The sequence below is a fragment of the Macaca nemestrina genome, chromosome 7 (assembly GCF_043159975.1).
Source record: "Macaca nemestrina isolate mMacNem1 chromosome 7, mMacNem.hap1, whole genome shotgun sequence".
In the NCBI taxonomy this organism is placed as follows: Eukaryota; Metazoa; Chordata; class Mammalia; order Primates; family Cercopithecidae; genus Macaca; species Macaca nemestrina.
Window position 1 is genome coordinate 92,607,718 of NC_092131.1, and position 23,038 is coordinate 92,630,755.

The 23,038-nt window shown below is 45.9% G+C and overlaps 1 protein-coding gene across 3 annotated transcripts in view; it reads right to left on the reverse strand.

Annotated features, from left to right (window-relative positions):
- The window catches only part of LOC105479398 (insulin like growth factor 1 receptor), a 317,817-nt gene that overhangs the window by 246,133 nt on the left and 48,646 nt on the right, over positions 1–23,038 (reverse strand). For all 3 annotated transcript variants that reach the window (XM_011737331.3, XM_011737329.2, XM_011737332.3), the window contains exon 2: positions 12,514–13,059. In XM_011737331.3, the coding sequence (XP_011735633.1) occupies positions 12,514–13,059 (546 nt within the window). The remainder of the gene's footprint in view (positions 1–12,513; positions 13,060–23,038) is intronic.

Sequence of the window (23,038 nt, forward strand, 5' to 3'; positions counted from 1 at the left end):
ACTTAACATCAATCCTACCTGAATTTCCTGCCCTAACTCCTTCCCTAACCACTTTCCTTCTTTCCGCCCTACCACTGAGGTGCTTCGCCAGTCTCCTGTCCTACATCTGTTACCCCTTAGTAAGCTTTCTGGAACTTTCGAATTGCAGCCACCTTTTGATGTCCACAGCCTCCTCTTCTACATCTAGTCTTGTAGGTAGTCCCTAAGGGTAGGACCCATCCTAAAAAGTTCGACTGCTTCATACAATTCCAAGTCTAGAACATGTCTTCAGTCTCTAGTAGTGTTTACTGAAAGCCAGGGCCAACGTATCTATCCGAGGTCCCCAACAACCTTGTCTTCAACACTGAATCTCAGAGCTGGAAGGAAATTCAGTAGAAAAGGCCAGATCGTGCTTTCGGCAATAAACAATGGTGCTTAAGTGTACACAATTTTCATGCAAATTCCCCCAGATCATGACGCTGGGCTGCTCCCTATACTTCTTGCCATTTGATTATCCAGGCCACCTGCCTCTCCAGCCTAGCTTCATAATGGTAAGGCACTGATGAGTCTGCATTTATTTAGATACACTGGAGGGATTTTGCGACTGGAGTTACAGGAGGCTGAAGAGCTGGCATCTGAAAGTCCATGCTTCACGCTTTTCAAATGCACTATGTATAACCAAGCTCGTTTCCAAAAACAGAATCTGAACTAGTTCATAATAAACCATTCACCTTTTATTTTTTGCTGAAGGGGTCAGAGCATCATCCCAGTCACCATTTATCTCTAATAACCACTTACTCCCTTCTTACACATTTTCATCAGCTCTTTATTCTACACTCTGAGTATTTCCAAGAATTAGGATAACACTACTGCCCAACAAGATAGAGCTGGGGTTACCCAAATAAGCAACAGAAACTTTCCAGTGGGACTCCAGTGGGAGTCGAGTCAAGGGTCTCAAGTCCCCTCACCCTAAAGCATTGAATGTGAAGTTCAAGGAGCCTGTGTCTGAGGCCTAAGCACTTACCCTGCATCACAACGGGCAGAAGACATAGGAGGCACGACAGCCGTCATCACTGCACAGCCACCAATATACCTCGAAGCCAACTAATCCTGCAAAACAAATTCCTCTCAAAATGGCAGCCTGTTAGGTCAAGTTTGGCTGTTTTATTAATTGCCTATCAATAGAAACGGCTTTGCTAGGCACACCTAGAAGTTCATCCCTCCTAATCACCCATCTCTGGCATCCAATGACTTTTCCAAAGAGCTTTTTTTTTTCCTCTCAGCAAACAAGAAATATTTAGTGAGCTAAAGAAGTATTCTTCTGAGAAAATTATACATTCTCAGAATTCCATTCATAAGCAACTACTGGTCACAAAAGAATGGCCAGGGACGAGGCGGGGGTTGGAAGAGGAGGGGCAGGAGATCCAATGGATGGTGCCGCCTGGACAGTCCCTGAAGTGATAAAGAGTTAGAACCAGATACACACTTCTGCATTCAGCTGCTGTCTTTCCTTGTGAGTGGAAAAACACACTCAGTACCTTCTCTGCAACCTTGCTTAAAACCTGTTCTAAAGCTTCTTTGACACAGTTATTCAAAAGCTTCTAAAAGTAGTATCGACGTATTACAAAATAATCCAATCATTTCAAGTTCACTGAGGAAGAGAATAAAAATATATCCCTACATTCTATCTGAAGAATAGTCTAAGCACCTAATAATATCATCCACTTAGCAAAGCAGAAGGGGCCATTCAGAGGTCAAGAAATAGGAACGGAAACATTGTACTAGGTTACCACCCCAGGAACAAAGCTGGTCTTTTCTAGGACCTAAGGATATGACTAGTTTCCATTTGTCTCTGTATTACAACTAATACCTCTGGGAGGTGGTGGGGGATCCTAATCCAAACACTAAGGCTGCCCAGGAAGTATTTCTAATAATATCAACCTTCGTCTTTCTTTTTTTGTACTGTAGGCTCTTTGCCTCCTGATCTTCTTTTATTTTGTTCCCCCTTTTTACTACTAAGCCCAACTCCTGGTCTCAGCAGCTGCTAAAACCCATCCAAGCACTTTGCATCTATCCGGAAATCCAGAATGGCAGCCTGGGTTCACAGATCTGCTGCCAAGGGCAGATGTATGCGCACTGCAGCTGGGCCCTCCTCCCCAGGGGCCCCATGGGCATAAGCAGCTCAGGGTGGGCCAGCCAGCCTCAGTCACACTGGCTGCCCTCAGCCCCACCTTCTGCATGAAGGGTGGCTAAGCTCCACGGGCCACCCTGCATAAACCCCAGGAAGAGCAACCTCACTAACTTCATCCAGGTCCCTTCATTAGGAATTGCAAAAACAAATTAGATGGAGCTCCACACTGGGGCAGTGGGTACAGCTTCTCTAAACAAGGCCATGGGTATCACGCAACTGACAGTCCCTAAATACGCTGCCTCTGTTCCCATCCCACATGGATTCTGTGAAAAATGGCAGGAAGAAAGAAGAGAGGACTGGGTGCTTGTTTGTAACCAAGGCAAAGAAACAAAAAGCAACTTCTGTTCAATAATGAGATGAAACAGAAGCCTGGCTTTGGGCAGAGGCCTGGCATTCCTGCACAACATTTTCCCACCCACCTGATCCCCTTGAACGGAAGGAAGATCTAAGGGAGGACAGAGAGCCAGTGTTTGTTTCCTGCAATGGGGGTGAGAGGAGGAAAATGAAACTAAACAAAACAGGAGAAGAGGCTGGGTGGGAGAATAAAGTGGTATGCACATACACAAACACACACGCACACGTGCACGTGCGCACACATATACTGCTAGCGCTACCAAAGAAGAGAATAAACAGGCACATGCTTCATCCTGGAGCAGATGGTTGGCTACCTATGTGAGACCTAAAGTTGTCATAAAAATGCCCATCTTTGTTATCTTTACCAATAACTGTGCCCACTCTAACCATTTTAATGTTCTCCATGGACACAGAGAGAGGCATTTCAAAGAGATAGTATTTAATGTCAGTATCATACAAGAATCTGTGGATATTTCTGAAATGCTCCCAAATACCAAACTTGCAAACAGAATAAATTCAGTTTGAGAATCAAATGAATAGATTACATATAACTAGTGGGACTCCACTGGCACCCCGATATAGACATATGTACCTCACTGAATGTTCTTTATAAGATACAGTTTATCTGGACAGACACAAGAATTTGAACAGTACAAATCAAATTAGCAAGAACCACACCTACAGTATGGCCTGCTATTTATGATAACTGAAATTCTACAATTTAGAAAAGCAATACAGAAGGATCATTTAAGATATGGTAGTGAACATACATACTCAATCCAGCTTAAGACTCAGAATTTTAGATGGTCTCAGAATGCAACTCTTAGATAGTTCAATTAAAAAAAAAAAAAAAAAAAATAGCAGCAGCTGCCACCATTTACCAAAAACCTACTATGTGCGTGGAAACCCGTTAGATGCCTTCCAAATACTGTCCTATTCCTGTCTCACTGAAGGAAGGTGAGGCCTGGCAGCTTTGTCCTAGCACCAGATACCTGAGGCAAACAGATGGCACTATCTCAATGCATCGACGGTTCTTAAACCTTTGCATCTGATACCACTTGTCCACTCAGGAACGTAGTTTAAAAGAAATACAACCCATTCTGTACAAAATTATGTACTCTTGCAGATCTCACTGTTAATATGCCATGGGGAAAACAAACAGGGGAAAGCTGTACATCCACGTGTGGGGCCACCTAAACATCCTGAAGACCAGTCGCACTGAGGGTGAGGGCAGGCACAGGATGGTAGCTTCTACCCCCACGGACTCCACAATGTTGTGAGAAACAGATGCTCAGGGATATCAAGGGTGAGGGCCTGGCCAGCCCCATGATACCCTGAAAACCTAAGAACAGCCGCCAAGCTGACCCTGCAGAAGAAGTGATCTAACCTGGATGGTCACTCTTCCCTAAGACTCGCCCTTTCCACTGGCCCCAGAGCCCTTATTCCTCCTTGACTTGAAAAGACAACTGTCCCCCATAAGCCCTCACACCTCCTACCAAGCTCCAAGGACTGTTCTGTTCTTCTGCCTACTCCCGCAATGCAGTTCAAACGGTTACCAGGGCTCTGCAGTGAGCTATTTTTCCAAAGACAGAAAAGCAACGCTGTGTGCAATCAGACGAAACTCCAGCTCTCATTATAACATCCAGCTTAAAGCCATATGTTAGCCAGTGGCAGGTATAAACTAGAACCCAGAATGGTCTAGATTTTGGGTTTCTACTTGGGGTTCTTTCTTCCATATAAATGATCTCTAAATTTCTTAAACCCTGATTCCCAACTTATACATGATGATCAGTGTGCCATTTGATGAGTTATGAACATTTTAAATGCTGCATACCTTGCCTGTATATACTAGGATGAAAGAGGAGAGAGAGAGAAAGAGAGAGACAGCAAGCAACACGAACACACAGGCAGATCAGGAAGCAAGAAATCTTCTCAGCGCAGACCACGAAAACCCCTCGGTAACTTACTCAATTTTAGAGTTTGAGGAAATGGCACAGGTAGTCCGATGCAAGCCCCCCGAGTTCAAAGAAAGGAAATGGAAGGACAGGGCAGACAGATGACGTGGCAACCATCCCTGGGAATGGCAATGCTGGACCCAGCTGTCCCTGTCCCCCACCAGCCTCATATGCCCAAGTCCCATGCACCCCTGGGGCTGCCATGCTGGCTGCCGAGCCATGGGCGCTGGTTTGGAGGCAAACTTCTTCAAGGAAAGCAGCTTCTTATCCCCCAGAAGTTCTGCCGATCATCTGTGCACTTTGGTTTTTACTTAAAATGTGATTTAACCAGCCTGCTCTACTTAATACTGCCTGTGCCACAGACAGAAAAATCCCATCTCCCACCCAGCAGCCTCCCTGGAACGAACACCTTGGCTGTCTCTCGCTACCTCCAAGTCAGGGGAACGCTGCAACTAGGATGGTGCTCAGAGACCCCACCTTTTATAGCCAGAGTCCCTGATTCACACCATATGCCCAAAGGAGGCGTGTTTCTAAGTGATGCTTCCAACTTCACCACCAGCCAAACTTAACTTTTGAACCACCCTATACACGCAAGTTGAGCAAGGCAATTCAGGACAAGATTAACCACGGGCCCACACGCTCCACGTCATCCCCACTCTGCCGAGAATGTCACACTGGCATACACATGAGGAAAGCAAGACAGAGGTATTAACACAACAAAGAGGCTTTTCAAGCACAGGAAGAAACCAGAACGATTATACAAATAGGTTTAACTGGTGAGAGCTGAAGGGGCTCCAGATATTTTCCAAATACCTGGCATTGCAAAAATCACTCTCAGACAGTCATTCTGAAAGCTTTTGGTCTCTTAGATGAGATCCCTATTAAAAACTTCTGAAGGGGGCCCAGGATAGTGACACCATCATTACATGACAATTAGCCAAAAGCAAAGTCTTTGAGGCACAAGGCACACGTCCCAAGAAAGGAGGTGGGCTAAGCCAGGTCCCAGGGAACTTGGACACAAACTGCTTCACCATCTTGGCAACAGGGGTCGGCAAACAGGCAGAACAAAATGTGAGCTCCACGCCTGACTAAAAAAGGCATTGCAATGAGGCCTGGGGGCATGTGACCCCCTTCTAAATAAAGATCACCCCCACACTGGGAGCAGCTGACCAGAGCAGAGGCCTTCCAGGATAACCGAGACAAGTTCCTACCAACAACACAAAGCCAGATACCCCTCTCCTGGCTGCCTTCTCCTTCAGGGTCCACAAGCCCCTCCCAAGGGTCCACCTGAAAATGCAGGCCTGTGTCATGATGGTCTTAGCAGTCTGGGGAACAATGGCCTGCAGGAGACTGGCGCAGACCACACGGTGCTTAACAGAAACATCTCAGCTCTTCACAAGTAGCTTAAGTTCAAAAAAAAAAGTTAAGATGAAATACTACACATCACATGAGTGAAGTTTCACTACAAAGACAATGTGTCCCTCTTCCCGCCATCCAGCAGGTGACTTACACATTCTTTTTTTTATTATTTTCCTTTCTCAAAGCTAGCCATAAAACTTAAAGTTACAAATTCTTTTTTTTTTTTTTCCAGACAGGATTTCATTCTGTCACCCAGGCTGAAGTGCAGCGGCACAACCACAGCTCACTGCAACCGCCGTCTCCCCAGGCTCAGGTGATCCTCCCATCTCAGCCTCCTAAAATGCTGGGACTACAGGCACACGCCTCCACAACCAGCTAATTATTTAAATTTTTTTATATGAACAAGGTCTCACCATGTTGCCCAAGCCAGTCTTGAACTCCTGAACTCAAGCGATCCTCCTGCCTCAGCCTCCCAAAATGCTAGGATTACAGGTGTGAGCCACTGCTCCCAGCCTTAAATTTACACATTCTTAAACAGGTCCTCCACCTTGATCTAGCAGGTCAGCCATACCAACCTACACAGGAAAATGAGGGAAAGACAGTGCCTCTACTCCACAAGACAACACTGCCCTTATGAGCAGTGGCTGATAAACAAGAATATAAGAATATGTAGGGGGGAAAAAGTACTTTTTTTTTTAAACTACAACCTGCCTTCATTTTAAGTCAGTGAGATGCCATCAGTGAGATGGCAGTAAAATGTTTTCCTTTTGTCAATAAAAACAGCCATTTACTGCCTTCTCAAAGGCTCCAATCTGCTATTTTCCTGGTTTCTCATTTTGAGGGCAACAGGAAATGCAACAAACTCCAGGACTGCTGCTCCCAGTCAATGCCCTTCTAATTGAAATGAGGCTGCCCCAACAGCTAAGCCAGGTTCCAACACAGCCCGGCCCTGCCTTCCCGGATTTCCTGGCAAAGCCCAGGCCTTCTCACACGCACTCAGGGTGACCTGAGTAGACCACAGGCTATTCATCCCAATGGGTTAAAAAGTACTTGGAGACTTGGTTGCAGTAAGGTCTTAGGTTTTGTTGGGGGTTTTTTGTGGGAAGGTGGGCATCTACACCTGAAATGAAATACCAGAAAGGCTCCATGGCAAGCAAACAACAGGCACTTAGGCAAATTCACCGGGAAATAAGAAAACCACAGGCACTCAGGAGGATTCACCTCTGTCCCTCCCAGCACAGAACTGGCCTTCAGCATAACTGCCTTACAAAGTCATGAATGGCTTCACGCGCCAAGCTTCAACCTTTCAGACAATTTCCATACTACTCCATCATCTTTGACCTGTAATCATCCCGACAATGGCAGGAAAGAAAAGAGCTACCCACCACAGTGGTCCTCTCTTTCAACTAAGAGTTGCAGATGATTTTGGTCAGTACTCCTCAGCAGCAATGACAGCAACAATGACATGGTAAACATCTGCATTTCATAATCCTGGCACAACTGGCTCACTGAAGACTGCCACAATATGCTACTCTCGCTCAAGGGGAAAATGTATCTTCCTAACAATGAACCCTTCACAAAGCAGACATAGTGCTTGCCCTTGGGGTGACAGCATACACTGGAGGATACACCCAGAATTTACAGTGGGGCACAAAGTGTCCCGTCAGGTGCTGGGAGACAGGCCTCCTGAAATCTGCAGAGCCCTTACATCCTTGAGAGGAAAAGGCAAGGCTAGAGTTCGGCCAGGTGACCCGTGCCGGCTGGTCAGCATGGAAGAGCACCACGGGGGCCAAGGACTCGGCAGGCAGGCGGGAGGGTGGCACATGGAGTGTGGCATGTTGTCATGGGGTAGCTGTTGACCACTCAGGAGCTTCACGCTGTACCACATGTCTATCCTATAGGGACTTGCTACAGGATTTCAGGTAGGGAAGCACATCAGTCCAAAGTGCACACTGGATGGCCAGGCGCAGTGGCTCATGCCTGTAATCCCAGCACACCCGGAGGCCAAGACAGGTGGATCGCCCGAGGTCAGGAGTTCGAGACCAGCCTGGTCAACATGGTGAAACACCGTCTCTACTAAAAATACAAAAATTAGCTGGGTGTGGTGGCGCGGTAATCCTAGCTACTCAGGAGGCTAAGGCAGTAGAATCACTTGAACCTGGGAGCCGGAAGTTGCAATGAGCCAAGATCGCACTACTGCATTCCAGCCTGGGTGACAGAGCGAGACTCTTTCTTCAAAAAAAAAAAAAAAAAAATGCATACTGGAAAGCTCCCCAGTGCTTGGTGGAACCACAGGGCACAAAGCAGAGAGAGGCTATGTCAATGCAGTAAGGGGGAGGAGCAGAGGAGGGCAGCTGAAGCAGCATTTCCATTCCATTCAGGAGGGAAAAGGCCTGGTGTGCAACTGGAGAAGGAAGTGTCCAAAGGACACTCACATTCCTGACATAAGAATCAGGGAAACAAGAGTGTGGCCCACTGAAGAGGGAACAGAAAAGAAAAAAAATAGGCAAAAGTGAGGAAACAGGGAAGACCATCAGACGCTGTAGTGAAATGCTCATGGTGGTCTGATATGAATGACAGGTCCTGGGCTCAAAAGGGTTCTGGGCTGGAGATATTTGGATGTTTAGGTGGAAACAGGAGGCAATGAAGTTACCAGTGGATGAGATGAGAACAAGGAAAGTGAAAAGAGAGCCCAGGATAGAACTCCAGCCATGCTATGATCTGAATGTTTACGTCCCCTCAAAATTCTTATGTTGAAACCTAATCCCCAATGTGATGGCTCTGGGAGGTGATTAGGTCATGAGGGTGGAGCCCTCACAAATGGGATTAGTGCCCTTTAAAAAAGAGGCCAGAAAAAAAAAACCCTCACCCCTTCCAACATGTGAAGACAGTGAAAAGGTGCTGTCTGTGAACCAGAGCGTGGGCCCTCCCCAGACAGTTAATCTGGTAAGCACCTCGAACTTGGACTTCCAGCCTCCAGAACTGTGAGCAGTATTTCTGTTGTGTGTAAGCCACTCAGGGTATGGGATTTTGTTACAGCAGCCTGAATGGACTATGTCAGGGGACCACCATTAACAGCCAGACTGAGGGAAGGGAGACAGAGAAGCAGCAGCTGTGGGGGCAGGAAGAGACTCATAAGAGGGTGGTGTCAGAAGACAAGGGAAGAGGAATCAACCACACCACATGACAGGGGATGGCACACAACTATGTTCTTACTGAAAGGAAAGCGCTGTACACAGTTCTTTAAGGGTCAATCGCCCTTTAGGAATGACTCAAAAATGTATAAAATCCACTCCCAAATCCAAAAAGAACTGAGAAATACAGAAGTGTGCAGAGAAACCACAGAGGGATCACGTCCATAGTGGGAGTAGAGTCTACTATGCTGCCAGGCACTGCAGAGTCATGGCACAGAAGGAGTTTAAAGGACAGTGCCAAGTGAAAACTGTGCATCAGCATGACAAAATCAAGTAGGCTCAACGATTTCACACACACCCTTGACATGTTTCTCCAGATGTTCTCCTTAGTTCTACAGCCAGCCAACAGAAGATTAACTGAATGGGACTCTTCTTTTCGAATGGCCATCTTAACACTTATGTTGAACTCAAGGTAGCCATTCTGCCTGGACTCTCAATGCCGTACACGGAGCTCCCCAAATGATTCCTAAGGGTTCTGGCTGGAGAGGTGCAGGCTGTCAGCACTGCAGTGACCACTCAGCCAAAAAGATGATGAGGGGAAGAACTCCTGCTGTTAAAAGAAATGCTCTAAAGCAGCTTACCAACACAGAATGCAAGTCACATCTGTAATTTCAAATTTTCAAGTAGCCACATTAAGAATTAAAAAGAGTCAGGCATGGTGGCTCACGCCTGTAAACCCAGTACTTTGGGAGGTTGAGGCAGGCGGATCATCGGAGATCAGGAGTTTGAGACCAGCCTGGCCAACATGGTGGTGAAACCCCTCTCTAGTAAAAATACAAAAATTAGACGGGCATGGTGGCACATGCTTATAATTCAAGCTACTCAGGAGGCTGAGGCAGGAGAATCACTTGAACCCAGGAGGCAGAGGTTGCAGTGAGCCGAGATCGTGCCACTGCACTCCAGCCTGGATGACAAGAACGAAATTCCATCTCAAAAAAAAAAAAAATAGAATTAAAAAGAAACAGGCAGCTGAAATTTATTTTAAGAACACATTTTACTTTAATATATCCAAAATGTTATATTTCAACATGCAATCGACATAGAAATTATTAATGAAATGGTGTACAGGGTTTTTCCTATATGTTTTGGAAATCTAGTGTATATTTTACACCTAAAGCAGTCCCAATTTGGACAAGCCACAGTTCAAGTACTCAATAAGCCATGTGGCTTACTCAATAAGCCGCTACCACACTGGACAATGCAGGTCTAAATGGAATCTATGCAAACCAAGAGAAAGTTCTGATTCAACTAGAAAATCTCCAGGAAATATGCCCATGCCTGAGTTTTCAGGACAGGAAGAAGGGAAGTAAATTTCCCTGAAAGCAGTTATGAATTTTATGTAAGTACTCCACTGTGAAATCACAACGAACATCAGCAGGGCTGGGATGGTCAAGAAGGCTGCAGGACATGGCCTTGGGGAAGCAGGTGACCAACCAACAGGTGTTATCAAGGCTCTGTCTGTCACCAGCAGAGCCCAACTTCTAACCATCATTACCTTTCCACGGTGCTTCTCCTTTATCCTTTTCATCTTCCAACAGCCCTATGAGGAAGGCAGGCCTTACCCCATTCCACATATGAAGAAACCGAAGCCCAGGCAATTTAAATAACTTGCTCATTTCTAGTTGCCCCTCTTAGACTTGGATCCAGAATGCAGGCCTCACCCCTATTCCAGGGGTCTTCAATAAGTAGCTGATCAGAAACAGCCGAAAACCCATGGCAAGCCCTACCTAGTTCCTGAACAACTCCCCACTTAATGACATTTCATACGGCACGTCCCTTCTGTAAAGAGCTTATGAGTTTTCAAAACATCCTCATGCCCATATATGATCACCGCTAAGGGATGTACCGACTGCCCTAGAAATAGTCTATAAAAGCCCAACTACAGCCCAGAGGGGCTGGCTCATCCAAGGTCATTCCTGGCCCTCATCACTACGTTCAACATCTCTCTTCTACTGCATGCTGCCTCCCTTGATAACACCTTTTACTTTTCAGATAAAAGTTTTAAATGTCAAGGTTATTTAAAAAACATTATTTTGTTGTTTTCTCAAACCAGTGGGTAACTTATGATAAGGCAGTTTTAATCAATCACACAAGTGACTTTACCATAAGATCTCCCTCCAACTCTGGCCAACCTTAAAGTGGCCTGACTGCATTCTCAGAGCTCTACGAGGTACTGGCTGCAGCCAGTGGGACCCCTGCCCTTACTAATCAATGTTCACATACACACTGATCCAATTCTGCAGAGTATAAAAGTGTGTGGCAGATCAGGGTACACAGATCCTTTTCCTTCCTCGGGTCTGGCTGAAGGGGAACTGAAGTAAGGGCTACCTCTGAGGTCTGGCCTTTATTTTACACACTTCACCTCCGTGGGGTCTCACCTTTTATTTATTTTAGGCAAGTCTAACAATTTGGGGTTTCTTGGCTCTTTGTAACTGTAGAACATGGGTTCCTTGCATATTTAACTGGGCCAACACTTAAATAATAGCTATTTAGAGCTAACACATTGACTTCCAACTAGTGAGGAAAAGCTTCCTAGCCAATATATGTAAATATTGCTGAATGCAATAAGGTGAAGGCTCAGCGTCACATTTTAATACCAAACAGCCTGGCTCTCAAGGAATTGATCACATTAAGGCAAGAGCTCAGTTATTCTCAAGGGAAAATAAGCATATTGCAGATAAATATACAAGAACTTCAAAATACCACTCTCTGACCCCCACAGCAATAAACACTTTCCAAACTTCCTTCACTTGTGAATTCTTAAGATTTTCACAACAGGTATAAAAGAACGAAAACAGAATCCCAGAGATTTAAAAATGCACCCTGCTACACAGCTAACTGCAAGTACAGCTTGAACCTGGGACTTGTGGAAATGTGTCCAGAGGTCTCCCACCTGGGCCAGGTGCTCTGACATAACCAGGACACCTGAGCATCATAACATCATCACTAGGACCCAAGGACTGCTTTCATAGGATATGAGTGAGTGCTTTACTTTCCCTTTAGTTAACCATATTCCAAGTCCATTCAAACTAAGGAAGTCATGCAGAACAAAAAATATCACTTTGCACAAAGGATGAAAGAGCTGACACATAAGCAGCCCCCAGCTGTCAAGGCTCAGGGACTTCCAAGCACACCAGGTCACCTTTTCTCATCAGGAATTCAAAGCTGAAGGTCAGCAAGTTTCTAGCCCAGGAGTGTGGTGGATTATTTCTAACATGTGATTTGAATAGTCTTGACAGTAGCCATGATGGCCTCCAGCCATGCCACAGTCCCGCAATCCAAGAGTCCCAGATGCAAAGGAAAGCCAACCAAGACCCCCGCTGGGAACCACTTCCGCACAGCAGGCCTGCCACGTCCTAAATGCAACACGACTGCACCCTGCCCAGTGGAACTCGTGCATTCAGAAGAGAAGGGAGGTCAAGGAGGAGAAGGAGAGAAGAGAGAGAAGCAGAGAGAAAGCAGCAGTCAGCATCATTCTTACTTTTCTGGCAGCGGTTTGTGGTCCAGCAGCGGTAGTTGTACTCATTGTTGATGGTGGTCTTCTCGCACATCGGCTTCTCCTCCATGGTCCCCGGACACAGGTCCCCGCATTCCTTTGGGGGCTTATTCCCCACAATGTAGTTATTGGACACTGCATCCAGGATCAGGGACCAGTCCACAGTGGAGAGGTAACAGAGGTCAGCATTTTTCTCAATCCTGATGGCCCCCCGAGTAATGTTCCTCAGGTTGTAAAGCCCAATATCCTTGAGATTGGTCATCTCAAAGATGACCAGGGCGTAGTTGTAGAAGAGTTTCCAGCCGCGGATTACCGTGAGGTTGGGGAACAGGTCTCCGAGGCTCTCTAGGCCAGCCACTCGGAACAACAGCAAGTACTCGGTGATGACCGTGAGCTTGGGGAAGCGGTAGCTGCGGTAGTCCTCGGCCTTGGAGATGAGCAGGATGTGGAGGTAGCCCTCGATCACCGTGCAGTTCTCCAGGCGCTTCAGCTGCTGATAGTCGTTGCGGATGTCGATGCCCGGCCCACAGACTGAAGGGAGACAAGAGGGTAAACGTCTCAGTTAAAAGAAAATAATTTTTAAAACTATTTTTCCAACAATAATACACAGTTGGTTTTTAGGAATCCTGTATTATTATTAAAGAAATAAGGTTTGGCCAGGTGTGGTGGCTCACGCCTGTAATCCCAGCACTTTAGGAGGCCGAGGCGGGCGGATCACGAGGTCAGGAGATTGAGACCATCCTGGTTAACACAGTGAAATCCCATCTCTACTAAAAATACAAAAAATTAGCCGGGCATGGTGGCGGGCACCTGTAGTCCCAGCTACTCGGGAGGCTGAGGCAGGAGAATGGCGTGAACCCGGGAGGCGGAGCCTGCAGTGAGCTGAGATTGCGCCACTGCACTCCAGCCTGGGTGACAGAGCGAGACTCCGTCTCAAAAAAAAAAAAAAAAGAAAAAAGAAATAAGGTTCAATCATTCACGGCAAAGCTGTGGGTTGCAGACTGACAGTCTAGGTGGCTAACCAGTTAGCTGGCATTCATTCTGGGCCAGACTGTGCAGCACACACCAACCGACTATGGGAGAGGCCATCCCCGTCAACCTTGCAAACTAAAACTTACAGCCCAGGGGCACACAGAGGGACAGGCGAAAGTTAAATCTGCAACCCAGGCCAGCCCGACTCCACCACTGCACACTCCTGGTCCCTTCTGCAGAGTGTCAGTTGCCAAGGCCTGAGCAACAGCTCAGCAGCCAACTATCAATAACTTACTACTGCACCCTGCCTGAAGGGTACAGGGCAATCAGTCTACTCTATACTGGAAAACTGTCACTGTGACCTGGAAAGTGGGGACTCCAAAACGCATATTCGACATGAGCCGGGTAGACTGTGTTCTCCCCATATCTGCATTAATGTAAACATAAAGGATAACCTAAGATTAAAAACATGATTTTTTTATGAATAAAAGAAGCATAAATTCCAACTTTAAGAGTTTTATTGAACAAGAAAGCATGCTTCCTACAGAGAGTTTAGAGGTAATAACAACAACAAAAAAAAACAGTAAAAATCATCAACGATCTCAATATTCCAAGATAAACAATGTTAACACTATGCCAATTATCCACTCTCTATAAATGAAGGCAAGTGAAATCAGACAAAAATATGACATTTGTAAACACACTTCCTTCACTTAACATTCTACTAAGTCAATACATGTCCTTCTACAACATCATTTTAAGGGGACAGTAATTCCAGGGTATGAATACACACCATGAGGCTTTTTTTTTTTTTTTAACCAATCCCTTATTGTTGGACATTTAGGTTAGCTCCTGTTTTGCACATTATAAACAACACTCCAGTGAACATTCTTGGCAGATACCCAAGACTATTTTCTTAGGATAAATCCCTAGAAGTAGAATTGCTGGGCCAATGCATTTGTAGATTTTAAAGGCTTTTCATAAAATGGCCTCAGTACTGGATGACTTATTTTCTAAATTCTAGGCACAGACACACACCAAGAAAACTTTTTGTTATAACCTTTTTTAGGATTTAATAATCCCCAAGTCCACCATTAAAGCTTCTCAGATAGAGTGAAGTTTTCTGATGGATGTAATTAATTTGGGAAGCACCCAACGTGTATGACACCATGAGAAATGCTAACAGGCAGTGCCCTGACCTCTGAGGAGGCTCATGGTAAAGGCAAGGGGCTAAGATCCATGAGGAACAATTGTCACATGAGGCAGGTGGTCAGCGGTGTGCACACAGCAAGTCCACTCTAGATGTGAATGGAATTAAGCAGGACAGACAAGAGGTGGTGTCCAAGCTTCGTGCCACTGTGCTGAGGGAAGCTCTCGGCTTCCCTGATTCCACACTGCTCTGCCTTCTACCTTGCCTCTAAATGTCGGTTGCTATCCTCAACCATTTCCTCTGTCACCTCATCCACACAAGTGGCTTCCTGTGCCACTCATACTCTAGATGATGATCAAATTCATGTCACTAGTCCAGACTCTTCTGAGCTCTAATGTATATATCCATCTGAGTATATCCACTGAGGTGTCTAATAACTCATTCATTCCCCCACAAAATCCACCTTCCAAGCTTCTAAACTGTAGTACTCTCATTCTCTGAGTTGCTCATGTTAAAAATCAAAGAGTCATTCCTGATTCTTCTCTCCTCTCACACCTCACATATTTAGTCCAGCAATAGACCTCAGGGTTCAAGCTCCCAAGGCTATGAGAATCTTGGTTGCTCTTCCCACAAGGCCGTCCCACCTCATTCCTCCCTGAGCAGCACACTGTTCCTCGACAACCCCACACACTTCCCTCCCAAAGTACACCACTCTCTGCAGGACATGGCTCTGGCCTTTCTTCTCATGGTCTCTCTCATCACTACCAACACAATGGCAGCTCCAGTTGGTTCACTATTATATCCCCAGTGCCTAAAACAGTACTTGGTGTGCTAAAACAGTACTTGGTGTGCCTAAAACACTACTTGGATGCATCACATGGGACACATGCAGAATGAGTGAACTTCATCATTCATTCAGTGTCCGTGTGTCTCCACTACTTTAGCTCTGATCTGAGCCACCATCATCTCCAGCTTGGCCTAAAGCAACATATTCCCCATGATCCAGCTTCCCCACGGTCCATCCCTGTCCCAACACCATCCCACAAGACTCCACAGGAGTCGCCAACCTCCAACACACTGAGCTCCTCCTCTGCTCATACCCTGCTGCCCACAGTGCTTCTGCTCCTTCAGGAGGTTGCCCCATTCTCTCACCATGTGAGTCTCCACTCAAACGTCACCTCCTCAGAGCTTGGCCTAAACACCTTACCTTCAACTATTCCCCCAACTGTCCCCCAACTCCTCCCTCCCTACCTCTCATTTCTCACTTCTCTGAAAGCTCATTTTATATAATATTTTTAATAATCTTGTGCGTGAAACAAAGTTTGTGTACAATGAACCATTTTATTACCCTTTGTGGAGGTGTTTGAGGGAATCTGGGCATGTGTGGAAAAGACACATCACATCTGAAGGGGGCCAGGAGGGTCTTTTTTCCCTTGGGGACACTAAATTAACTGTGGGTCGTGTGCCTGAGTTTTGACTATGACCCGTCACATGAGGTGAGGTGTGGAATTTTCCACTTGTGGTATCATGTCAGTGCTCCAAAAGCTGAAACTTTTGGAGCATTTTGGATTTTGGATTTTTGGATTAGAGATACTCAATCTGTATAAAGTGTTAGGCATCTATTTACTTGTTATTTCCAACAGATCACAAAATTCAGTACCTAGTGGAAGAACATGAAGACATAGACTGAAGCAAGCTGAACTTCATACTGCAATCAAACTGCAGACAGGAGGAAAGAATCTGCTTCACTTTGCCATCTGGCCCCCCTTCCACAGCCAGTGTTGACCACTAGTTAAGAGACGCCACGCTACAGAGCTGGAACTGTGAATTTCCTTCAAATGAAAGGGCAGTCTCCATACTCGACACTTTTCCTCCCATTTACGAAGAAAAGAGAAAAAAAGCAGGAAGAAGTTACCCACTTATTCTGGAAGAAAAGACAAGCCCAAGCCACAGAGCATGAGGCAGGGCCTAGGAACCAGCTGTTTTGGATCCTATGACTGACACCATTGGTCTTCAGGATGTTCTGTGATAGAAACAGTGAAAAAGAAAACCAAGCTGGACCATGAATGATAGCAGCGTTCAGGAGGTGCAAGCCACAAACAGGAAAGAGAATAAAACATGCTCCACTGGTGCCATGAAATAATTCATGCACCGAGGGAGTACACAGTAAACACAGCACAGGAGGGAAAGACACACCCTTTGTGGCTACTCGCTGATGATTAAAAGGAAAATGCAAAATACCCTTTCTCCCTTGTCAAAAGAACTGATATTGGCATGATCCAAAAACAAACCCAAAAACTTTAGGAATGTGAAATCACAGGCAGCCCTGTAAAGAATAAGACAAGCAGGGAAGCAGAGAGAAGGGGTACAGCTGGAAGATGGGGACAGTGGGGCTTCAGCAAGTCCCCAAAGCCAGAGAATGGCAACAGCAGAACCAAAACAGATGGGGGTGCTGGGAGGCAGGGAAGGGAGTTGGGAGGGACAGGCAGGGGCTTGGTACCTGGGTAAAATTCACTTCTACAAAGATGTCATTTTATTTAATTGATTTTTAGACATGGTCTCACTCTGTCATCCAGGCTAGAGTGCTGCAGCACAATCATGGCTCAATGCAGCCTCAACCTCCTGGGCTCAAGCAATCCTTCCACCTCAGCTTCCCAAGTAGCTGGGACCACAGGGGTACACCGTAACACCTAGGGGGGTTTTTTGTGTTTGTTTTTTGTTTTTAATTTTTTGGCAGACAGAGGGTCTCCCTATGTTGCCCAGGCTTATCTCCAATTCCTGGGCTCAAGCAATCCTCCAGCCTCAGCCTCCAGAAGTGCTGGCATTACCACCACATCTGGCCAAAAGATGCCATTTTAAAGAAAGCCTAAAAAGTCAGGCACAGTGGTTCACACCTGTAGTCCCTGCATCTTGGGAGCCCAAGGCAGGTAGACTGCTTGAGGCCAAGAGTTTGAAACCCTATCTCTACTAAAAATACAAAAATTAGCCAGGGGTGGTGGTACACGCCTGTAATCCCAGCTACTTGGGTGGCTGAAGCACGAGAATCACTTGAACCCAGGAGGCAGACGTTGCAACGAGTCAAGATCACACCACTGCACTCCAGCCTGGGAGACACAGAGCAAGAGTCTGTCTCAAAAAATAATTAAAAAATTAAATTAAATTAAATTTTAAAATGAAGCCTTTCAGTTGAAATGAGCACTGTTAACAAAATACTCCTAGGTATTTTCTAAAGATCAAGAGGCAGAATGTCTGCTCTAAGAACTTAGGTGAATGGCTTATACAAGCTATACATATTTTGAAAATAAATCCCTAAGACCTAAATGTTAATAGGAGAAGGGCTAATGAAAAGCATTTGGCTGAGAAAACTCCCCAAAGCTGTGTATCTAAGTATTTGGAAGAGCTACATGAGAGTTGTAACTTATATCTTAGACATAACCTTGTGGTCCTAGGAAAAGAAAAACAGCGTGACTCCCATGAGCCCAGAGTGCCCTTTACCAGCTCCTGCCCTCAGGCAGACACACCTCACCTCTAAATCTCATCTTCCTCACCTGCAAAACCAGCTGTCACTACCTACCCTATAGAAGCTGGCATAAGAATCAGGTAAGTGCTTCTGTGTTACTGCAAACAGTAATAACTTTTAATAGCTGTTATTAAGTAAATATTAATGGAAATATTGATCTATTTTGTTGCCCCAATGTAAATATTACTAATATACAACAAAGGAGGGTGGCATGAATTAGCAAAATTATTGATTATCCTTCTGTCAACAGTTCCATTAAAGAATGTTATAGTTACCCATTTAGCTAAAATGGATAACTACGTGATCCACTCTTCTTTAAAAATATGGGTTAGGTTGGCTGGGCGCGGTGGCTCATGCCTGTAATCCCAGCACTTTGGGAGGCTGAGGTGGGCGGATCACGAGGTCAGGAGATCGAGACCATCCTGGCTAACATGGTGAAACCCCGTCTCTACTAAAAATACAGAAAAAAATTAGCCGGGTGTGGTGCACTCGGAAGGCTGAGGCAAGAGAATGGCGTGAACCCGGGAGGCCGAGCTTGCAGTGAGCTGAGATCGTGCCACTGCACTCCAGCCTGGGTGAGAGTGAGACTCAGTTTCAAATTAAAAAAAAAAGGAAAAAAAAAAGAAAAAGAGGCCGGGCGCGGTGGCTCATGCCTGTAATCCCAGCACTTTGGGAGGCTGAGACGGGCGGATCACGAGGTCAGGAGATCGACACCATCCTGGCTAACATGGTGAAACCCCGTCTCTACTAAAAAATACAAAAAAACTAGCCGGGCGAGGTGGCGGGTGCCTGTAGTCCCGGCTACTCGGGAGGCTGAGGCAGGAGAATGGCGTAAACCCGGGAGGCGGACCTTGCAGTGAGCTGAGATGCGGCCACTGCACTCCAGCCTGGGCAACAGAGCGAGACTCCGTCTCAAAAAAAAAAAAAAAGAAAAAGAAAAAAAGAAAAACAAAAAGAAAAGGGATAGGCTTAGCTTACAGTTGGAAATAAAAGACGTTGGGAAACATAATTAGCCTTCTTTTACTACAGGTCTACAGGCACACTGTGAAGGTAAAACACATTAGTGAACCAATCATCATCTTTAATTTTGATGGTAAAACCCAACGTAACAAAACCTTTGGGCTTATATGAGAAGCCGATTTTGTCTCAGTAAGCAGCACACTATAATAGTTCTTTACTTCTCTTAAAATGAATCCTTTGGAACCAATAACTTAGTACAACAAAAACCCTCTCTAGACACTATCCCTCTGTGAAAGTCAAAATGATTTAAGAGGTTAAGAGAGGATTAGTGTATCACTGAATTTTGCACAAGGAAGACAGAGCAACCATCCCTCTACCAAGTGGCAAATTAAATGAAAGAAAAGTTTTAATAGAACAATGGACAGAACCCTGGGAACACAAAGACAGGGCCCCACAACTCCCTTATCTTAGAGGAAGTCAGGAAGACTTCTCAGCGGAGAGGACCCTGAAAGATGAGCAGGGTCTTGCCAGGAAGGGTGGGGGGCAGGGTACTCCAAGCGGAGGCAGAAGCACACCCTGGGAGGCAGCTGGAGCTGATGCCTGGTTGCAGTTGAGAGAACCCCAGGGGTGCAGCCCACGTGGCAGGGAGCACAACAAAGGCAATGGGACAGATGCTAGAAAGCAAACTGAGACAAAAGTGTGTGGGAGGTCAACTTCACTTTGCATGTAGGAGGACGGTGTTGAAAGTCCTCAACATGCATCAGGACCACTTGAAGGACTTGTTAAAACACAAGAGGTGAGGTCCCACAATTTATGTTTCTAATATGCACCCAGGTGATGCTGATGCTGCTGGCCTAAGCAGCACCCTGTGAAACCCACTGCCCTAGGAAATAATTGAATAACCCACCCCACCACCTGTCACTACTCTCCCTACCCACCTTATCTGCAGTGTGGTGCAGGTATAGCCTGTGCACCTGTTACTTCTCAAATCGACATTCACTCTCTCAAAAAACCCCAAGAAGCCCATAGAAACTATGCACGAAACAAAGCAAAGCAGAAGAAAAATGGGGTGGAGACAGACTCTCCCTAGTACATGATCCTCCCGTGCTGTGCCCTTCAAGGTCTGAGCATACCCTCCTTGTGCTCAGAGAAGAGAGAGCATGGGTTTCTTTAGGCCTCATTCCTAATAGAAAAATCAGAGATCAGAAAAGGAGGAAAAAGACAATGTTATGATAACAAACACTACTGACACTTCAGTTTGTTACAGTAGAATTTTCTGTGTAAGTGTAAACAGACACAATTCATGTTAAGCCCTTTATCTTCATGTGTCAATCAGAATGTTTACATTGTATATGTACATTCCCATTTCACACAGACAGCAATCCTGGCCACCTAACACATTCAGTAACTGAAGGCAATGATAAGAATGTAAGGGATTACCATTATAGAGGTAACTCTGAGAACAGAAATTAAAAACTAAGTGTAATTTGAATGTGAACACTGTTTTTTACTGCCACAAGAGCCACCTACATCATGCACATAAACAAAATAAATGGACACATAAAGGGCAGTCTTGAAGGCTCAGAATGTTAAAACAGAGTGCTACATATAGCAAAGAACTTACAAAGATGGGTAGGATGTTTCTATCCTGCCATGCCAATTAAGACACAGAAACTTTAACGGGAATTAATTCAAAGACTAAAGGGAACGCAAGCCCCAGTGTCCCCTCCACTTAAAGCATCTGTAGCCAAACAGATTGACGCAGAATTGGTGCAGAGCTGTATTTGCAACAACTGTTTTCCTGGATCTTCATAAAAACAACTTTATCTGCTCTGACAGTTACTCCAAATGCCTTTCTGATCTTAAAATATCCCAAAGCCCAATACTCTCTAAGTCTCTATATTTCAAAAAGCACCCTTATAAGAGTCTCTAATCCTTTCTAATTATCCACAGCTCCCATGGGTGGCTGGCTTCTCGATGAAGCAGGACACCAGGAGCTAGAGTCCCTCAGAGTCAGAGCTCATCGCCTCACCATGAGGCCTTCCGAGGGGCAGCCCCTGCCTAGTCCCACACCCTGTCCTCACTACCACCTAGCACCCACCATGCATGAAACAGCACCCTAAACCTCTGAAGGGTAGACTGTACAGCCAGAGGATGGTGCTGTGAGGTGCAGCCAAGCTAGGACAAGGCCCATGCTAAGCAGGCACCTGCAAAAACCAGGCTCCTCCTCTCTCTCTCTCTCTCGTGACTTTCAACTTTCTGCTCAGAACCAGGCAAATGTCCTAAATAAAAGTCAGCCCTGTGTCCCCTGTCCTCTCACTGGCTTCGTTTTGTAGAACACATTACATCATTCCAGTTACAGTTCACATCCTCATTTCAAAAGCATTTTACTTTGCCCTACAATGCTCCAGTTTCCTTAAGTGACCTGTACTCTTTTCAATTAGCCAGTTATCTAAGTCTAGCTGATAACAGTGTAGAAATCCCACTCATCTGTTCCCCTACCCTGCAGTGTGATTCTTCATGGATGTGGTGTCAAAACAGAAGCTCCCTGAAATACTGAGGCTTTCTATCTGATCTGGGGACTTTCCTAGAGAGGAAAAGGACTGGGCTAGTATTCAGAGACCAGCTACCTCTTGGTTCCATCACTAACCACCCACCACATGGCCAGAGGTTAGTCACTACATCATTTGAGTTCATGCACAGGAAGGAAATCCTCTCACATGCAACAAGCTGGATGAAGCTTGAGGACATTATGCTAAGTGAAATAAGGCAGTCACAAAAGAAGAAATCCTGCCAATTCTGCTCATAGGTACTCAAAGCAGTCAGACTCACAGAGACAGCAGAAAGTGGTTGCCCATGGCTGGGGCAGGAGAGAATGGGAGTTATTAATGGGTACAGAGTTTCCGTTTTTCAAGATTAAAAGTGTTCTAGATACTGATTGGACAGAAGTGTAAATGTACTTAAACTGTACACTTTAAAATGTTAAGATGGGAGGACAGCGGGCCCAGTGGCTCACGCCTGTAATCCCAGCACTTTGGGAGGCAGAGGCGGGTGGATCACGAGGTCAGGAGTTCAAGACCAGCCTGGTCAACATGGTGAAAACCCATCTCTACTAAAAATACAAAAATTAGCCAGGCGTGGTGCCTGGCACCTGTAATCCCAGCTACTGGGGAGGCTGAGGCAGGAGAATCACTTCAACCTGGGAGACAGAGGTTGCAGTGACCCAAGATCGCACCATGGCACTCCAGCCTGGGCAACAGAGCAAGAATCCGTCTCTTTTTAAAAAAAAAAAAAAGAAGAGGAAGAAGAAGGGAGGCCGGGTGTGGTGGCTCATGCCTGTAATCTCAGCACTTTGGGAGGCTGAAGCTGGGGGATCACTTGAGGCCAGGAATTCGGGAACAGCCTGGCCAACATGGTGAAACCCTGTCTCTACTAACAGTACAAGTTAGCCAGGTGTGATGGCACACCCCTGTAATCCCAGATACTCAGGAGACTGAGGCATGAGAATCGCTTGAACCCAAGAGGCGGATGTTGCAGCGAGCTGAGATCGCGCCACTGCACTCCAGCCTGGGTGGCAGAATGACACCCTGTCTCAATAAAAAAAAAAAGATGGTAAGTTGTATATGTATTTTACCACAATTTCAGTATGGGGGAAAGCTCTGCCGCATTTTAACACAAGTGTAAGTGGACAGCTGAGGGCAGACCACACAGCCCATCCACCACCGAGAACGAAGGGGAACCCAGAGGGAAGGAAAGCAGGTTCAACCACAGCTCTGCTGCAGATACAGCACACACAGGCCAGGCATTTAAAGATGCCACCCATACCAGGTGTGGCTGTGGGCCTGCATCCAGCACAGTCAGATTCATCAGGACACAAATAGAAGGGTCCCCCAAGAGTGCTGCACTGA